General features: G+C 37.0%; 1 protein-coding gene across 1 annotated transcript; it reads left to right on the forward strand.

Annotated features, from left to right (window-relative positions):
* Nucleotides 1-4,331: 4,331 nt before the first annotated feature.
* Nucleotides 4,332-15,013, forward strand: LOC131168593 (CASP-like protein 5A1). Its single transcript, XM_058128149.1, has 3 exons — nucleotides 4,332-4,873; nucleotides 13,592-13,724; nucleotides 14,608-15,013. The coding sequence occupies exons 1-3, from the start codon at nucleotides 4,662-4,664 to the stop codon at nucleotides 14,797-14,799; spliced, it is 537 nt and encodes a 178-aa protein (XP_057984132.1). The 5' UTR covers nucleotides 4,332-4,661; the 3' UTR covers nucleotides 14,800-15,013.
* Nucleotides 15,014-16,908: the final 1,895 nt, after the last annotated feature.

Consider the following 16,908-nt stretch of genomic DNA (forward strand, 5'->3'; position numbering starts at 1 on the left):
GCATGATATGGATGATAAGCTTAGGATGGCCGTAGACTGACCCTAGGGACCCGCACTTTTCACAAAAAACTCTTTTCTTAAATAACTTATTGGTTATGGTCAAAGATTAGGGTCGGTCAACTGACGTTGGATTTTTGGGTTAAACTAAAAAGTCTCGGTCAACCAAACCCTTTGTCTAAAAACTTTTCAAAATTATTTAAAACTTATAAAAGTTTTTAGAATCACCTTGGGCTCAAATTGAGGGTAAAACAGTAAATTTTAATGCCCTCGGTCGACCGACAAGTTCGAGCTTTAATCAGCTCAGTCAATCGAATCCTTCTAGTAATAACCAACTTGGTCGACCAAACAGTCTATTGGCTGAAAAGTCAAAAGTTGACTAAGCCTCGGTCGACCGAACCCTAGGCAGTTTAAAAGCCTGGTTGACCAAACCTATTGGAAGTCAACATTTTGACTTCGCATGGTCGATTGTTCAATTTTTAACGTATTGTCTTAGGTCGATCGAACCAACACGTGTCTGACACCTTAGTTACTCAGTTGACCAAATGTGTAGTTCATTTTGGCCACGGTCAACCGAACCTAGTTGCGTAGCCGAACTTGTCATGGTCGACCAAACCCACAAAGGGGTTCAAAATCGCTCTGAAACGGTCAACCGTATCCGTAGTTCAATTGTCACGGTCGACCGAATTCATCAATATGGTCAACCGAACCTCTCGCGTTGGTAAATTTTTTACCGTAGTAAACGAGGTTATTTTTAAACTAAACATCATTAATCTTTTTATAAAATGACCTCCATGTCCCCAATGGTCATATTTTGGTCAATGCCTATATATACCCCCTCATAACTTATAATTAGCAAGATGATTAACTGAAAAACTCTCTCAAATATTGTTACTATTTTTTTTTTTATCTTCAAAGCTTATTTTTCATACTCTCTTACTCTCATAAATTTCAAAATCATTTTCAAGAGAGTCTTGATTTGTTCTTTCACTCCCTTGCTTGCAAATCGATTGTCTTTACGGGATTGTTGAAAGAGTCTTATTTTTGGGCATTCATTCTTTGTAAAACATTTTTACTCTCTCCTAAGATTTTAGTTTGAAAATCATTTTGAGAGTTGCCTTCAAGTTTTTCCCACTTATTTTTTCTTGACAAATATTTTTGGGAAAACTTTTATTGGTGAAATCTTCGAAAGACTTGAGCACACATATACCATAATATATTTTGTGCTGGGAAAGTCTTCTTGCATTTGTGCTCACACTGATGTACATTATTTTGCAAGATCATTAGAAAACAAAAATTCCTTTGAACAAGTTTTTGAAAATCTTTTGTGAAGATATCTTTTGGGATTAAATCTTTGAAATACTCACTGCATACATTTTACTCAAAGATTTCGTAAAGTTATTTTGAGAAAAATCACCATTATCACATTGACTTTATTTTCATATCATATGTGAGTGTATTTTGAACTGTAGTGTTGTACACATCTGCTTGTATAAAAAACATATTTTGTTGTACAAAAAATATTCATTTGCTGTATTCCCGATGGGTTGTCAGAAGAGGGAGACTAGCCTTGTGAATAGTCTCAGACTTGCTCAAACCCGATTAGGAGAGCACCAAATTGGTTCAGACTCAATTAGGAGAACTAGGTGCATCATCCTGGTAAAGTGTTGTAAACGGTGTCGCTCCACCAGCAAGTAAGCAACTTAGTGGAATCATCTTACTTGTGAGCTTGAGGCGGGGACGTAGACAGTATTGACCTAACCTTGATAACATATTGTGTGTCTGCTTTTAATTTCTTGCACTTTATATTCCTACACATGTATGTTATATTTGATATATTGTGAATGCTGCGTATGATTTAATTTCAGCATATTATTTTTATTTGCGCAATTGATATATGCTTAGAAAGACCCTAAGTTGTGTATTATTATTGCTGGTTTTGTTGAATCTTGGAAGACAATTTTTAAATGCCCAATTCACCCTCCTCTTGGGAATACACCAATTCCAACAGTTATAGATATGTTTTATTTTCCATCAATTATTACATATAAAAAAAATGCTATTTGTTATTTTTTAGCTCATATACCAACAAAGGGAGGTAAATAAGGAGGCACATGACCCTTTATGACCTTATAGCTATTTACAAATTAAAGGCACTCAAAATTGAATACAAAAAAGAGTGTCACATCTATAAAAGGGATTCTTAAGGAATGTGAAGGATGAACAATTGATTTTTTTTTTTTAATATTGTTTTTACTTCATCAATACTTCTTTCGAATTTGACTTGAGCATCAAAGAAGGCTTTTAATAGGTCACTAGAAGTTTTCCAAACATTCTTTTTTCTCTTGCTTGTAGGTGGTTGTTCCGAACTATAGACACAAAGATTGAGACATAGATTTTTTTTTTCTCTTTTGGTTATTTGGCCGATTAGAATTCATTTATTTACATCCAAAAAAAGAAAAAAAGAAAAAAAAAAAGAGACGAGAACAGCCAAACGTTTGGTGATGTGCCCAAATCGTATGTTCATGCCATTTGTTATGTTAGGACTTGGTAATTTTTGAGTTTTCTCTTCTCATCAAGTTTGAGGCTACAAATCGTGGCATGTTACTATGTCATTTAAACTTAATTACCGTTCCTTTAATACCAAAAGCATTATGATCAAAGAGAACACACTCGCATATAGTAGCATTCTAGGTGCCCACTAAAAGGTTCTCTAAAAAAAAATTAATGTGCTAAAAATGTGTATATATTGTATATAGCTAGTAACATCCACATAACATAATATCATACTTAAAGCTTGTAGTAATAATTTAAAAATGAGAAAATAACTTGCGATAATTTCACTTGGCCAAATGTGGCCCAAATACTAAAGGAAAATTTGAAAAATAACCTTGAAACCAATTCACCTTGGTACAAGAAAATGGCCAAAAAATCACATCAATTTTGACATATGAGCTGTGCTCATGGACTTAATAGAAAAACTTTACTCATATTAATAATAGATGAGCTCTCTCTTAAATTAATAGTTGCAAATGAATAACATATAAACTCCACTCATGAATTTACCAAATGTGCTCTATTCATTTATATATGTATATAACAAACAAGATTTGCTCATATTGAGCTCTGCTCATATAAATAAAGACAAGTTCAGCTCATAATTAACAGAGGAACACTACTCATAAATTGACAAATGAGTCATGCTCAAAATTGATAGATAAACTTGTTTATAAATTGACAAATGAGTCTTACTTGTAGATTGATAGATGAGTCCTACACATAAATCATAAATGAGATATGCTCATATTTAACAAATAAATTCTACTCATAATGGACAAATGGTCCCTACTTATAGTCAATATTAGAGCAAAAAAAAAAGCTTGAAGATAATTTTTAAAGCTTAGCTTAGGAGTGGGGGAGAACTAATGAAAAATAAAATAATATTTACAACGAGGAATTAGGAGACAAAGAGGCACCTTGGCAAAAAAAGTGTAACTTAATGCAATAAGTAAAGGGAATGAATGGAAAATAAAAAAATGTGACCCTTACCTTATAACTTCTTACAAATTAAAGATACTCAAAATTAAATACTAAATATTTATAAAATGAGATTTTTAAAGCTAAGACTCTTTTTAAATACTATTCTTACTTTATTTTTACCTCTTTCACTCTTGATCTAGTATTAGAGAAGATTTTTAGAGGTCATCAACCATCTCTTAAACTCTTTTTTTTCTCTTAAGTATATGTGATCGTCTTGAAGTGTAGGTGCAGAGATCGGCATACGATTTTAGCGAAGGTTGGCAAAATGGGTCGAAACTCGACTAGTAACTCGTGACCCATTTGTTTAAATTGAGTTTGGGTTAATACAAATCGACTTGGTTATAAACGGGTCAATTAGGATCCGACCCGTTTATTAAACATGTTAGGCGGGTTTGGGTAAAATGAAGGAGTGCTTTTTTTTTTTTTTAATATGCCATTTTATATGAAATATTTAAAAAAATTTAAAATAAATAAATTATATATTTTAAACGAGTGACCCATTTATTAAACGGGCAGATTTAGGTTTATATAGTAGTTACCTATTAATAAATGGATTAAGTCGAACCTGAATCTGTTTAACCTCGACCCGTTTATGACCCGCTCGAATCTTAGCCCGTTAACCCATTTTGCCACTCCTAATTTTAGCATTAACACCCTACTTTTAAATAAATGAATAAACTAGATAAAATTTAAATTGTCATTATCTCTAATCTAAATTGTAGGGTAAAGTAATTTAATGAAATTCTGGACAATCACTACAATTTACCAAAAAAAAAAAGGGGGAAAATGAAATACTGGGGCACAGTAATCGAAATGGTTCGCACCGAACAAAAGATGCAAAACATAGGCTCAGCGTGGTCTGTCACTCACCAGGCACGCCATTACCAGTTGTATGAGAACCGGACGAACGTAACAGCTGCGATCCACCCGAGGAAGGAACTGAGCACCTAAAAGAGATCAGTTCGTCGATCGGAGTTCTATTTTCCGTTGGGAATTGCGATCTCTCTCTTTCTTCAACAATTCATAATTAGGTTTCTGATTCCAGTTTCCGAATCTACGGCCTGAAGATGTGGTGATAAGCGTCCAGGGTCTACAGTTGAGGTCCAAGATCGGGGTATTGCGCGATGTTCGTGAGCCGGCCGGCGGTTCACCCGGTGGAAGCGCCACCATTGACGGATGGCGCCGACAATCCGCCGAGAGCCAGGATGAAGGACGTACAGGGCATGCCTGGCACTTCTGGGGGCCTTGGCCTGCGCTTCTTCCAGTTCGCGTTCGCCCTTTTCTCTCTTTGTGTCATGGCTACCACAATCGATTTTCCATCTGTCACGGCTTTCAGGTAAGACGTTTTTGCTAGGCGATTCTGATTCTGATTGCGAAGATTCGAGGCTTTGTTTGATTAAGAGAAATCTGTGTCCCGACTATAATCGAGGGCATTTATTTATTATCTGCGATTGGAGTTTAATAATCAATACTCGTAGTAAGTTAACCATTATCATATGCCGTGTTATGATCTTTTGAAGTTAAGAATAGCTGCAATAGCGTAAAAGGTCGCAAAGCTGTGTGGAGTGTTTACGAGCCCGAAGATTTTAACCTTTAAGAAAGAGACATTAAACCTTGATTCAATTTGATCTCGGAGGACGCTGTCATGATTAAAGTTTTGCGATCACAGTTTGCAGAATTGGATGGGAGGATGGTTTAGAAGCGTGCAGTTAACGCAGGCAGGGTGTTAGAAGGGTAGAAATGACTACTGGTCCATCGTGGCCATCCCTCCTGTAGGATCCAGTGCCGGCAATTGCACCCAAAACTATAGTTGATTGTGTGAGGGCTACTGAAATCCTTTATACTATTGCAGCCTAATTGTCAGGTCTTGACTGTGACTCGACCCACGCCTCAAGTGTCTGCCATGCAACAGACGAAGCTCCACATATCTATTATGACTTGATCCACATCTCAGGCCTCTGCGGCCATGCCAATTACTGCCACACCTTGGTCAGTACCTTCTAGTTATTCTCAATGTAGTACCTGTCTTATAATTCAGTAATAATGCCTTTCTCTGCCTTGCACAAGTCTTTTATCTTGGTGAAATGGATCACTGGGACTGGGAAGCCCTTGTGATGCAGTAACAGGCAGTAAATGGACTGCCAAGATGGAAAATAGGGAGAAGAAGAAGAAGAAGAAGAAGAAGAAGAAGAAAGAAGCAATGCGGGGAACTCATGTTTTTCACTTCCACTTCCAATTAAAAAAAAACTGCTCTTACATGAGGACAGCATCATTTAATTGCTGCCAAGGTAGAAATTAGAAGCAATAGAGAGGAGAGGGGAAGAAAAAGAAGAAGAAGAGAGGGGGAAGAAGGTATAGAACTGGGGAAAGAAAACACATTCAGTTCTCTATTCAAGTTCATCATAAACTAATTCTCATATGGCTTTAATACACTAATTATTAGAAAGCCTAAATTATGATAATTACACAAATACATGAAATTATGTCTCAGCTTCAATTGCTTGGCTTAGATGGCATCATCATCATCATCATCATCTTTTTCTTCAATTTCCATGACTTGGATAGGACATTGTGCAACTCAATGTCCAAAACCTTGAATTCTCGTACACAACTCCACTAGCAGTCTTCTCAAGCTGAAGGTTGATGTAGCTGTCAGAAGATTACACGGCATATCTTCCTCAATCGGAGCAGATGTGCACAAAATCCCCAATTGTAATGAGACACATGCAACAATCTTGGAGGCAATAGTTGGTTCCAACTCTTCCTGTATAAAGCTATCATTACATCCTCTTTCCATTCTTTGTCAGCACAGTAGCCAAATGATAGAACATACTAGTGTAATTTGCCACTGTCTTATCTTCCTGCTTCAAATCAAGGAGTTGCATATGAACACACTGCTGGTAATTGGAAGGTATAAATTCCTCTTGCCAGGCTTGCTTCTTCTGATCCCATGTTCTGCTCTCACCATGTCTCCACCTTTTGGAGACCTTTTAATGTTTAATCCACCAAATTCAAATAATCTCCTTCAATTTTGATTCAGCCAAAATATCTTTGGCCTCATTATTGTCATACGTCGGAAATATTACTCCAAAGAATACTCATAATCATCAAATTCATTAAGAGAACCATCCAGTTAAAATTTGAAACTTCCAACTCAATTCCTTTATTTAAATGATCATTTTGGTCTTCGTGCAACTCAGGAAATGTGGGAGCAACAATTACTATACCTTTCTCATATTAGGTAGCAAACTTAATGGGCTTTTTACCCAAGGCTGCAACTTTTAATAGTAGTTAGCCTATTCAAAGCATTAGTAATTGTCGTCAAAGCACTCCCCATGTTTTTTATCCTACCAAACAACTCCACTTTTGCGGACAACTCAACATTAGTCACCATGTTGTTGACATCTCTCTCTCTCTCTCTCTCTCTCTCTCTCTCTCTCTCTCTTACACGCACACACACAACATCTATGCATCACCAAAGACCATTAACACAGTTTGCAAACAATTCTCAGTCTATTCCTGCAATTTCTCAAACTTGACTCCTAATTTCTCAAGAATTATCTTCAACTTGTCTGTTTTCTTGAGTATCATGCAGAAACTAAACAAATCCATGTAGAATGAAGGCATAATTCTTTATGCTGACTGACAGTACCGATGGATCCCTCAAAATGTGTGCCAAACTTGAATGATCAGTTTTCTGTCAAAAAAACTTCAAAATATCTGGAAGAAAATGTGGCTGTATTTCATTCTTACGATTCCAGAAATTGTAGAGGGGAAAATTTTCTCACCCATGCATGGCTGGCTTAACATGTGAGTTGCCAGTGGCAACTTTCCAGAGCAGTGAAGGTAGTTGTTTTGTGTTGGACTTTGGTGATGGTGTGATGAAAAAACTACAGGAATGGGGGGATTTAAGTGTGGCGATGTTTGGAAATTCTTTCAGGTTTCACCAGTGTGTGGGGCCAGACAAGTAGTGAGATGGCAATGAAATTTGGGTGAGGGCTGATCAGCAGTGCCTCATTCCAATGTTATGGTGGTGTTGCAAATTGGTTCTTGGAAAGTGTTGTACGAAATTGAGGGGCAACGACTGTAATTTTTTGGTTATTTTCTGGTGATGGACAATTCTGGCAATCAATAGTGCTGGTGATGAACTGAGCATCTGTAGACTCAAGGAAGGAGAGGGAAGGTGAAAGAGGAAGAGAAGAAGAAGATCAAAGATGGAGAAGAGAAATTGCTTCTAGGATTCTGCAGAAATTTGATTGCTGCAAAGGTGAAATGGAGCTGGAATCTAACAGAAAAAGAGAGGAAGTAGAACGGTTGAGAGGGAAAAATGGGGGATTGAAGATGGAAGAATGGAGATTGTTGTTGGGCTTTGATAATACCAAATGATGCAGTTACAGCTGTAAGGGTACTGCCCGGAGGGAGAATAGGGAAAGAAATAGAAAGATGAAGAAGAAGAAGAAGAAGAAGAAGCAGCAGCAGTAGCAGCAAGGTCGGGGGGAACACAGTTTATCTTGTTCCATCTAGCATGGAATAGGAAAGAAATACACAATGCTACGGTGAAATTTAGGAATAGTTATTCCTTGTTATGGATTCATAAAAGTTTTTGCATTGTTATTTGTTTTTTGTAAGTACACTTTTCTTGGGTGTAAACTATGTAATTTCTCTATCATAACCATTCTATTCATAGGAATAGACATTCTGTGAATCAAATGTAACCTTAGAACAAAAATAAAACACATGATAAAGTGTTTTTTGGTTGTTGTGGTGAGACCCACATATCATTGGAAATATTATCTTCTACCTTTGGAGTTTTTACTCTATTCAAACTACCTTGCCTTGTGATATTTGACTTTGTAGAAAAAAAAGTGCTAAGCAGGTAGGTATCTTTGTTCTTAAATATCATTCTGATGTTGAGAATAAGATACCTGATGACCTTTGTAGAATCGTAGTCATTCTTCATGTCATGGGTGCTGAGATTATTGGATTTGAGTGCTTCAAGGATGGGTTTTCTGCCTGATTTTAAGCTCATTTCTTAAGAGGTGAGTGAGGCTAACTATAGAGAGTTACTTTTTTGTATGGTGAGAGTTTCTGATTTAGGGGTACCAGACTATGCATTGCACAATCTCCTTTTAGGGATTTCCTAGTTTAGGAGTTGAATGTTGGTGGATCAGATGGTCATTTTGGGGAGAGATAAGGCCATTACTTTAGCTGACAATTAGTTCTGCTGGCGTTCTTTGAACAAGAATTTTGCTAGGATAATCATACCTCTTTGCCAGCTAATCAGTGAAATAGAACACTAGCCTTTGTATCCTTTTCTCTTTTGCATTCTTGCCTCGGAGAGACTTCAGTATAGGTTTTGTTTGTGGACTCCCTCAAACAATGTGGGGACATGACTTCATCTTTGTTGAAGTTCATTGTTTCTCCAAAATGACACATTTTACAGCATGTAGTAAGAGTTATGATGCATGACATGTAGCCACGTTCTTTAGAGAGATTGTCAAAATGCATGGTTTGCTGAGGTTCATTGTGTCTGATAGGGACATCAAGTTTGTTAGTTACTTTTGAAGAGACACTTTGGAATATGTGTGGCACCAATGTGATGTTTGTTCTGCAGGTCATCCCAAAGAGATGGCATGGTTTGGATCATCTACATAAATGTGCAGTGGAAGAAAAACAGGCCAATTGGAACTTAGTGCTGCCTACCATTGAGTTTGCTCATAACAACTCTATGAATTGGTCTTCACATAAGAGTCCTTTCAAGTGTATTCGATAGAAAACCCTGTACACACATTAACCTTATTGCTTTGCCGCCAAATTCCTAATCCTCTTGTCATTTTTCCATCACATCCATGAGTTGCATGTTGAGGTTGGGCGTAAACTTTCCATGAGTAGTATGGATTATAAATTTGTTGCCGTACATCATAGACAATTTAATGGGGGTGAGAGTGTCATGGTTTGCATTAGACTTGAACCTAGAAACTCCTTGCTGGTGCCATTGGCCCATTCTCCAGTATTAGAAAACTTGGATGCAATGTGTATTTCTTGATTTGCTTGATAATATGAATGCTAGCCCAGTTTTCAATGTGGAGACTTCACACTTTACTGGAGGACCTTTGAGCCACCCACTTTTTCTACTGTTTTTGTGAGTTTGATAGTGCCTCAAAATCAGAGACCCATGATAGAGCTAAGGGTATTCAGGATGATGAGTTTGTTGAGTCCTTAGGATGGTTTTCAGTGATATTTGGTTTAGTGGAAGGCTACCACGTTTGATAGCTACATGGCATACTGTGAATGATGTTTGCGTGAGTGATTTTAGGGACCTATTGCACATCAAACTCTCTGAAAGTCTTGTTTCTTTTTTATCCAAGTGAATTGGATGGAGGACTGACTGCTTCCAATTCAGAGCACATATTCCAGGCATGGATTTAGGAAACAAGTATTAAATTCAAATATTGTTTGCTTTGAATTATTTAGGGGTTAATATGTGATTCTGTTTTTTAAATTAACTGTGGGGTGTGTGTATATTAGGCGTGTTGTGGAATAAGCGGTCGATAATTCGAATCAATCAAAATTTACCCCCACCTCTCTATGTATGACACACCTTTCTCCTTTCTCCTCCTCCCTACTTTTTCTCTCCAACTCCTAACTGCCCTGTATAATGGATGATCACGACCACAATTTAGGCTACCTATTTTGTACACATTTTAGGTGTAGATTTAGGAGACTAGATGCAATTGAATCCAAAACTTCATTTATTTATTTTACTTTTTTGTTTTTGGGTAGGTGATGCTTTTTAGTTTACTATAGGGTTTATATGTGTAGTAGATAGTTTTGTCGTGAAAGTTGTCACTTCAAATTCAGAATTTACCTCCCCCCTATTTTACATTTTAGTTTAGGGGTAGGTGATGCTTTTTAGTTTATTATAAGGTGTATATATGTAGTAGATAGTTTTGTCGTGGAAGTTATCACTTCAAATTCAGAATTTACCTCCCCTCTCTATGTATAGAACTTCCTTCCCTTTTTCATTCCTCTTTCTTCTTCCTCCTTTTCCTTCTTCTTCCTATCTACTTCTCTTTCTTTTTCTTCTTTTTCTCTCTTCTCTGTCATCCCTCTAGTGTCCTACTTCATTTGTTGTCCTGCCTCCAAGAGATTACTTCCTTGATGGTGTTTTCGGGATGTAACCTTGATATTTAAATGTGTGTTTTCATGATTTGAGACTTGCAGGATATTAGCCCAAAAGATTGAGTAGTTAGTTATCAGGACTGTTTTTCTTTACACACTAGCAGCATAGGGCCCCACATTTACATGTGTATGAGTGGACCTGTGAGACTTTTGCAATGTACATGTGATTTTTTGGGTGGTCAAGTATTGATGCTTGCCCATGTATAACAGCAAGCTGATGTGGTGATCATGGACCTTGTAAAGCCAACAATAGCCCCCTTAATCACTAAAAAACATGACACCCAGTGGGTGTGGACATGTGCAACCTTGCTCTGACACTACATGACATAGTTGGCCCTATATGGCCAAAAGCTCTTTCAGTTCTAAGGGTGAATGTTAGAAAAAATGAAATTATTCAGTGGGAGAAGTGAGGAACTTGGGACAGCTTGCTTCTAACCTTGGTTGTAAATTGTAATGTTGAAAATCTCCCAACTTACTACTTGAGGCACCATCTCAGAGCATTCTTTAACTCTAAACATTATGTGATAGTGTCGTCAAATGATTTGAAAGAATGCTTTCATGGTGGATGAGACATTATCTGTCTGCTGGAGGCAGTCACTTTAATCAAAAGCACATTATCCAAGTCTATTATTTATGTCCCATTCACCATTCTAGCCTCTATTGCTCTAAGACATCGGAAATTGCAGACGAATTTTCTGTTGAGAAGCTAAGACAAGGGGAAGAAATTCCATTTGGTTAACTAGAATTCTGTTATGTCCCCAAACAGAGCTGGGGTCATGTGTTTAAGGCACCTTTAAGTTTCAATCAGACTCCTTTGAACAAGTTTCTTGAGATTTTCTTCAGGGGAGGAAGGATTACTGAAGTCTAGGCTAATGGCTATGTGCTGGTTCACTGTTGAGAAAAGGATATCCCATGGTTTTGGGTTGTGGAAGGGCATTATAAATGTGAAAGTGATGTTCTCCGAATTTATTGTCTGTATGTTGGGGGATTGAAACTGGATTAGGATTTTGGTTGGATGTTTGGTGTGGGAATGCTGCCTGGGAAAAGGCCCATTACTGTCTAGCTATGCAAAGATGAAATGACAGCTTATGTGTTTATGTTTTCGAATGGTGTGGATTGGAACCTTTTCTTTTCAAGGAAAACCCAGGATTGGGAGTTAGAAATAGAGGCCTTTCTTGGTGTTCTAAATCAACCTGTTTGGAGAATACTGTCAGATGGATTGCTGGCAAAAATTTTGGTTCAGTTAATACATTTTTTGTAGCTAAATGTGCAGAGGAAGGAAACTACTGTTCTCTGGAAGGTTGTGTGGAAAGCTATACCAAGAAAGATATCTTTTTCAGCCTGATAAGTTGCTTGGAAGTCCATTACAGGGGACAGCCTCAGAAGAAGGTGTGATCCTTGTCAACTGGTGCATGCACAAACAGAAGGGAATGCACTATTGACCTGCTGGTTAAGTATTTTGGTGCAATGGGACCTATGGATTAATATTTGGAAGTGGTTCAATGTTGCATGGGTGATGCCTGAAAGTATTTATCTTTTTTCTCGGTCGGAAAAGACGGGGCTTCGAGCTGAATTAAGAAAAGGTTTGGATCAGTGCACTTCTCTGTAATTTGGAGCATCTGGAGGTAAAGGAACAGGAAAGCTTTTGAGGGGCTGGAACTGCTTGTACAGAAATTAAAGCATGCTCTTATGCATTTTTTCTTCTTTTGGGGAGTTCTGGAAGCTTTATGCCAGATCTCTCTTGGCGTGTTTTCTTTAGTTTGTATGTAAAATCCATTCCTTGACTAGCGGAATGTGCCCAACTATAGCTGCAGAACAACTTAAGCAATGCAGTGTCTTGAACCCTCGACATTCTATTGACACTAAGGTAGTGCTCAGGAGTACAGATTTGGAGGCTTGGATTTGGAAGAAATTCAATGCAATTTTATACTACATTTTTTTTTTTTTTTCAAATTCATGCAAATTCAAATCCAAGCCTCCAACACCACGCTCCCAAAGTGCAAGTGTAGTTGACTTTGGCTCTCATTTGCTTACGTTTATTCAAATATTACACACCCTCAGAAAACTGTTTCTAGATTTCAGTTGAAAAATAGCAACAAAGAATAACATTGTCATTGCTGTCAGTACATGGTACACACCGTGAATGGGACAGCAATCCTCTTTTCAGAAGAACATGTAGCAATCCTCTCTCTAAAAGAACATCGTGAATTAGTCGTTCGCCTGTGATGACCAACCATAGAATGAATTGATGCCGAGGTATTTTCATTTTCCCCAAGAGGAGGAAGTTTCCCTGCTGAACCTCAGGAATAGCTGGCCTCTTGAAGCTAACCTTTTATTTGTTTATTTATTTGTTTATTTATTTATATCTATTTATATCTATTTTTAACTAGCAAGTTAATCTTTAGTTTCACTGCTTAGAAGAGTGACCTTATTAGTGTGACTAGCTCGCTGACTTATATGGAACGAGAGTCTGAAAGATGAATTTAGGATTGATCTTGATATTCTCTTGTCTTGTTAAAAGTGGGAATGTGGGATTACATTTTGATGCTGATAAAGTTGAGCTTGTTGACATATAAAACCAGTCACAATGATGATGATGAATTTGGCATTGATGTTGACCTTTTCTTTCTTTACATATTGATGGCTGAAGAAGTCATGTGCTACTGCACATAATGGATCTGCATTGTAGTTCTTGACAAAGCGATGTAGCATAGAGTTTTGATTTGCAAATTTAGATAATTCACAGTAACAAGAATTTTCTATTATCTCTGAATAGTTAAAAATACTGTGAAGCTCCAGGGGTTAATGCATCTCTCTCTTTATATTTTAAAATAATGTATTGATGAAGCTCTTGTTTTTTATACTGGGACAGCTACCTTGTTGGTGCTGTTGGTTTGCAATGCTTGTGGAGCTTCATGCTAGCAGTGCTCGATGCATATTGCCTCTTAGTGAGACGAAGCCTGCGCAAATCCACAGTTGTTTGTTTGTTCACCATTGGTGATGGGGTAAGAAAATTGGTCTTTGATGATAATATAACTGTGCAGTTACTGTATTATTTGAAGTATTTTTCTAGCAGGTGCATTTGTTAAGTAGCTATTGTAGGAAATATCCTATATTTACTGCAGTGGTTTAAATTGAATGCAGAACATCTCCTAAGCCTGTAATATTAGCAAGTGCCTTAGGGTGCAACATGACTCTTATTTCGGAATTTTGATCAATTTGAGCCTTATAAGACTCAAGACCTGCTGTCAATTTCATCATTGCCATCATCTCTTTCCATAAACTAATGATTTGTGAGTAATTACACATTGTTAGCTAGTATCTCTCTCCAAAAAAGCATGTATTTTTACCGGTGCACAAAGAAAATATTTTCTTGTGAATGAACAACTAATAGATACTTCTCATGAGGTTTCACTGAAGTTGCATTATTCCACTATTTTGTAGTTATCGTTGTTGCTAATCCGGTATATAAATCATTTTTAACACGAAGTTAACACATTCATTTCTGCAAATATACAGTTATATGGATCAGCAACCATATTAGTTCGTGGTTAGCCAAAACATTCATAATAATAATAATAATAATATATAAACTAGAAATTTTGACTGTATATTTTTTGTATAAATATAAAAGGAAACAACCAGAATTTCATTTTACACATGCATGCATACATACACTGCCAGGAATATTTTGCTTCTATGGTCATCAATGTTCGATTTGTCTAAACTTGTCCGAGTTGCTAAGGTCTAACACGCCTGCTACCGCTTCATTGATTTGTAAATTTTTATTAAATCTCAAATTTCCAAATGTAATGTTTTTAGCTGGGCTGCTAGAAATCATATATGAAGTCTCTCTTGGCAAAACCTTTTCTTGTTTCTGTGGTGCAGGTGACATCCACTCTCACCTTCGCTGCTGCATGTGCGTCCGCGGGCATCACAGTTCTTATTGGGAATGATTTGGACAAATGTGCAGTGAACCACTGCATGAGGTTTGAGACTGCAACAGCTATGGCTTTCCTTAGCTGGTTTGCCGCCTTGCCTTCCTTTCTCTTGAATTTTTGGTCTCTGGCTTCCCAATAGGAGAATGTGGATAGGAAAATGTGGGCATAGAGAATGCATAATCAGCTAATGGATTTGTATTTCTGTTGCTTCCGTTGGCTATTTTCTGTGATGCATGGACAGTGGATAATTTGATTGACCAAGATCTGTATATAGGGAAAATTTTGCTGCAAGGGTTTGTTGTCTTTGTGGTATAATTAATTTCGTAAGAAATGTATACAGCACGAGTTGGTAAGATTGCTTCGCAGGATGCCTCCATCCTTTTCAGGATGTGGGGTTTAACGTGCATGGTGCATGGCTGCTCTGCAGACACCTCATTTTGTCCAGCCTTATATAACACAAATAAATAAAAATTTATTAATGCAAGAAAATACAGAAAAAAAAAAATGAAAATACAGGGAAAATTGAAGTTTTACATTAAAAAAAAAAAAAAGAAATAGCACAAAAGGAAAAAATGAAATAAAAAAGAGATGGCCCCATTCTTCATTCTTGTACTTGCACACACGCAAAAGAATGGCTAATTAGGTTTTTAGTTAAAAAATCAGATATAAATGTGATTGAATAATTTAAATTGATTAATCAATTTAATTAGTTAATTAATTTTAAGTTTGATCAATTTAAAGCTGATTGATCAATTAAATTTAAATTCAGTTGCATCCGAGGTCTATAAGTAGAGGATTACATAAAGAATGGCAGGACACAGAAGCACACAGGCAGAAATAGAAAAGTAAGAGAGGAATTGCTTCATTGAAAAATTGGGAAAGAGTTGTGAGAAGAATGGCAGGACACACAGAAGCTCACAGACAGAAATAGAAAAGTAAGAGAGGAATTGCTTCATTGAAAAATTGGGAAAGAGTTGTGAGAAGAAAGACCGAGAGTTTGAGTGATTGAGATTGGGAAGTGAAGAGAAGCATAGGAATAAAAGGTTTTGGATTGCAGAAGGAGAATAAGATTGCAAATGGAGAATTTAGGAGTAGAGGTAGGTATTTGTTAATTTTTTACTTTATTTTTTAATTCAATTTCTGGTAATGCTGAATTTTGATTCTATAATTAGAGTTTAAATTCAAACAGAACAAAAATAAACAATTTTCCCCAGAATATACCAAGCAAGATTCGGGTATTTGACCCAAGTTTGGAATATCCATACCCATTGCCCTAGATTTGAACACACATACACGATTACCCTAGACCCAAATACTCATACCCGATTACTCTAGATCAAAATATCCATACTTGAATACTCATAGATTCGACCCAAAAGACCTGGGTCCTTGACCCAAGTCCAAGTCCAATGACCTGGGTATTACCTAATCTACTAAAGCCCAATTTCTAAGTGTCTAATCTAAGCCCAACTCCAACCTAAAACCTAAATACCCTAAGGCCTAATTGGACTTTGCTTCAATCTGAGCCTAACCTTTACCCTGGCTCAACTCAACTCCAATCACTTAAGCCAATCCAGTCAGCCCAAGAACACCCTAAACCTAACCTTGGTTAACCTTAACCTCAATTTCCTTTGTTTGATTGACAAGAAAGTGAGAGGAAACATAGGGAAAAAATAAAATAAAATTAGAAGAAGAGAAGAAAAACAAAAAGAAAGATTGAGATAACAAAAAGAGAAAGGGGATTAAAAAGAGGGTGGATACTCATCTCTATAGGTTAGGACCTGTTGGTGGAGAGCTCAAAGCTCTCTCATCCTACTTTTGAATCGAGACCTGCTAAAAGAAAATCAAGGAGAGAGTTAGAGAAATTGAAACTTTTTGTCCTTGCTTTTGAATCGAAAGTTGCAAAAAGAAAATCAGGGAGAGAGTTAGAAAACTCGAAAGAAAGAGAGTGAGAAACTAAGATTCATATGAGAACAGAGAGAAAAGGGTAGGTGAAAGAGAGGGAAAGTGAGATTCGAGAGAGAGAGAGAGAGAGAGAGAGAGAGAGAGAGAGAGAGAGAATAGAGAGATTCGAGATAAGCAGAGAAGAGAGACGGAAAGAGAGAGAACAAAAGCAGAAAAAGAAAATAAGAGAGAGAGAGAGAGAGAGAGAGAGAGAGAGAGAGAGAGAGAGAGAGAGAAACACTAGGTTTATGTATATGTACAAGTGGGACACGTGGCACACTTAGGACCATGCGTTTGGAAGCGA

The sequence above is a fragment of the Malania oleifera genome, chromosome 11 (assembly GCF_029873635.1).
Source record: "Malania oleifera isolate guangnan ecotype guangnan chromosome 11, ASM2987363v1, whole genome shotgun sequence".
Taxonomy (NCBI): Eukaryota; Viridiplantae; Streptophyta; class Magnoliopsida; order Santalales; family Ximeniaceae; genus Malania; species Malania oleifera.

Bases quoted from the DNA above. Each gene is read 5' to 3' on its own strand.
- LOC131168593 (XM_058128149.1), top strand. From the start codon at position 4,662: ATGTTCGTGAGCCGGCCGGCGGTTCACCCGGTGGAAGCGCCACCATTG. The intron at 4,874-13,591 runs GTAAGACGTTTT...ATACTGGGACAG, and splicing joins CCATCTGTCACGGCTTTCAG to CTACCTTGTTGGTGCTGTTG. The intron at 13,725-14,607 runs GTAAGAAAATTG...TCTGTGGTGCAG, and splicing joins TGTTCACCATTGGTGATGGG to GTGACATCCACTCTCACCTT.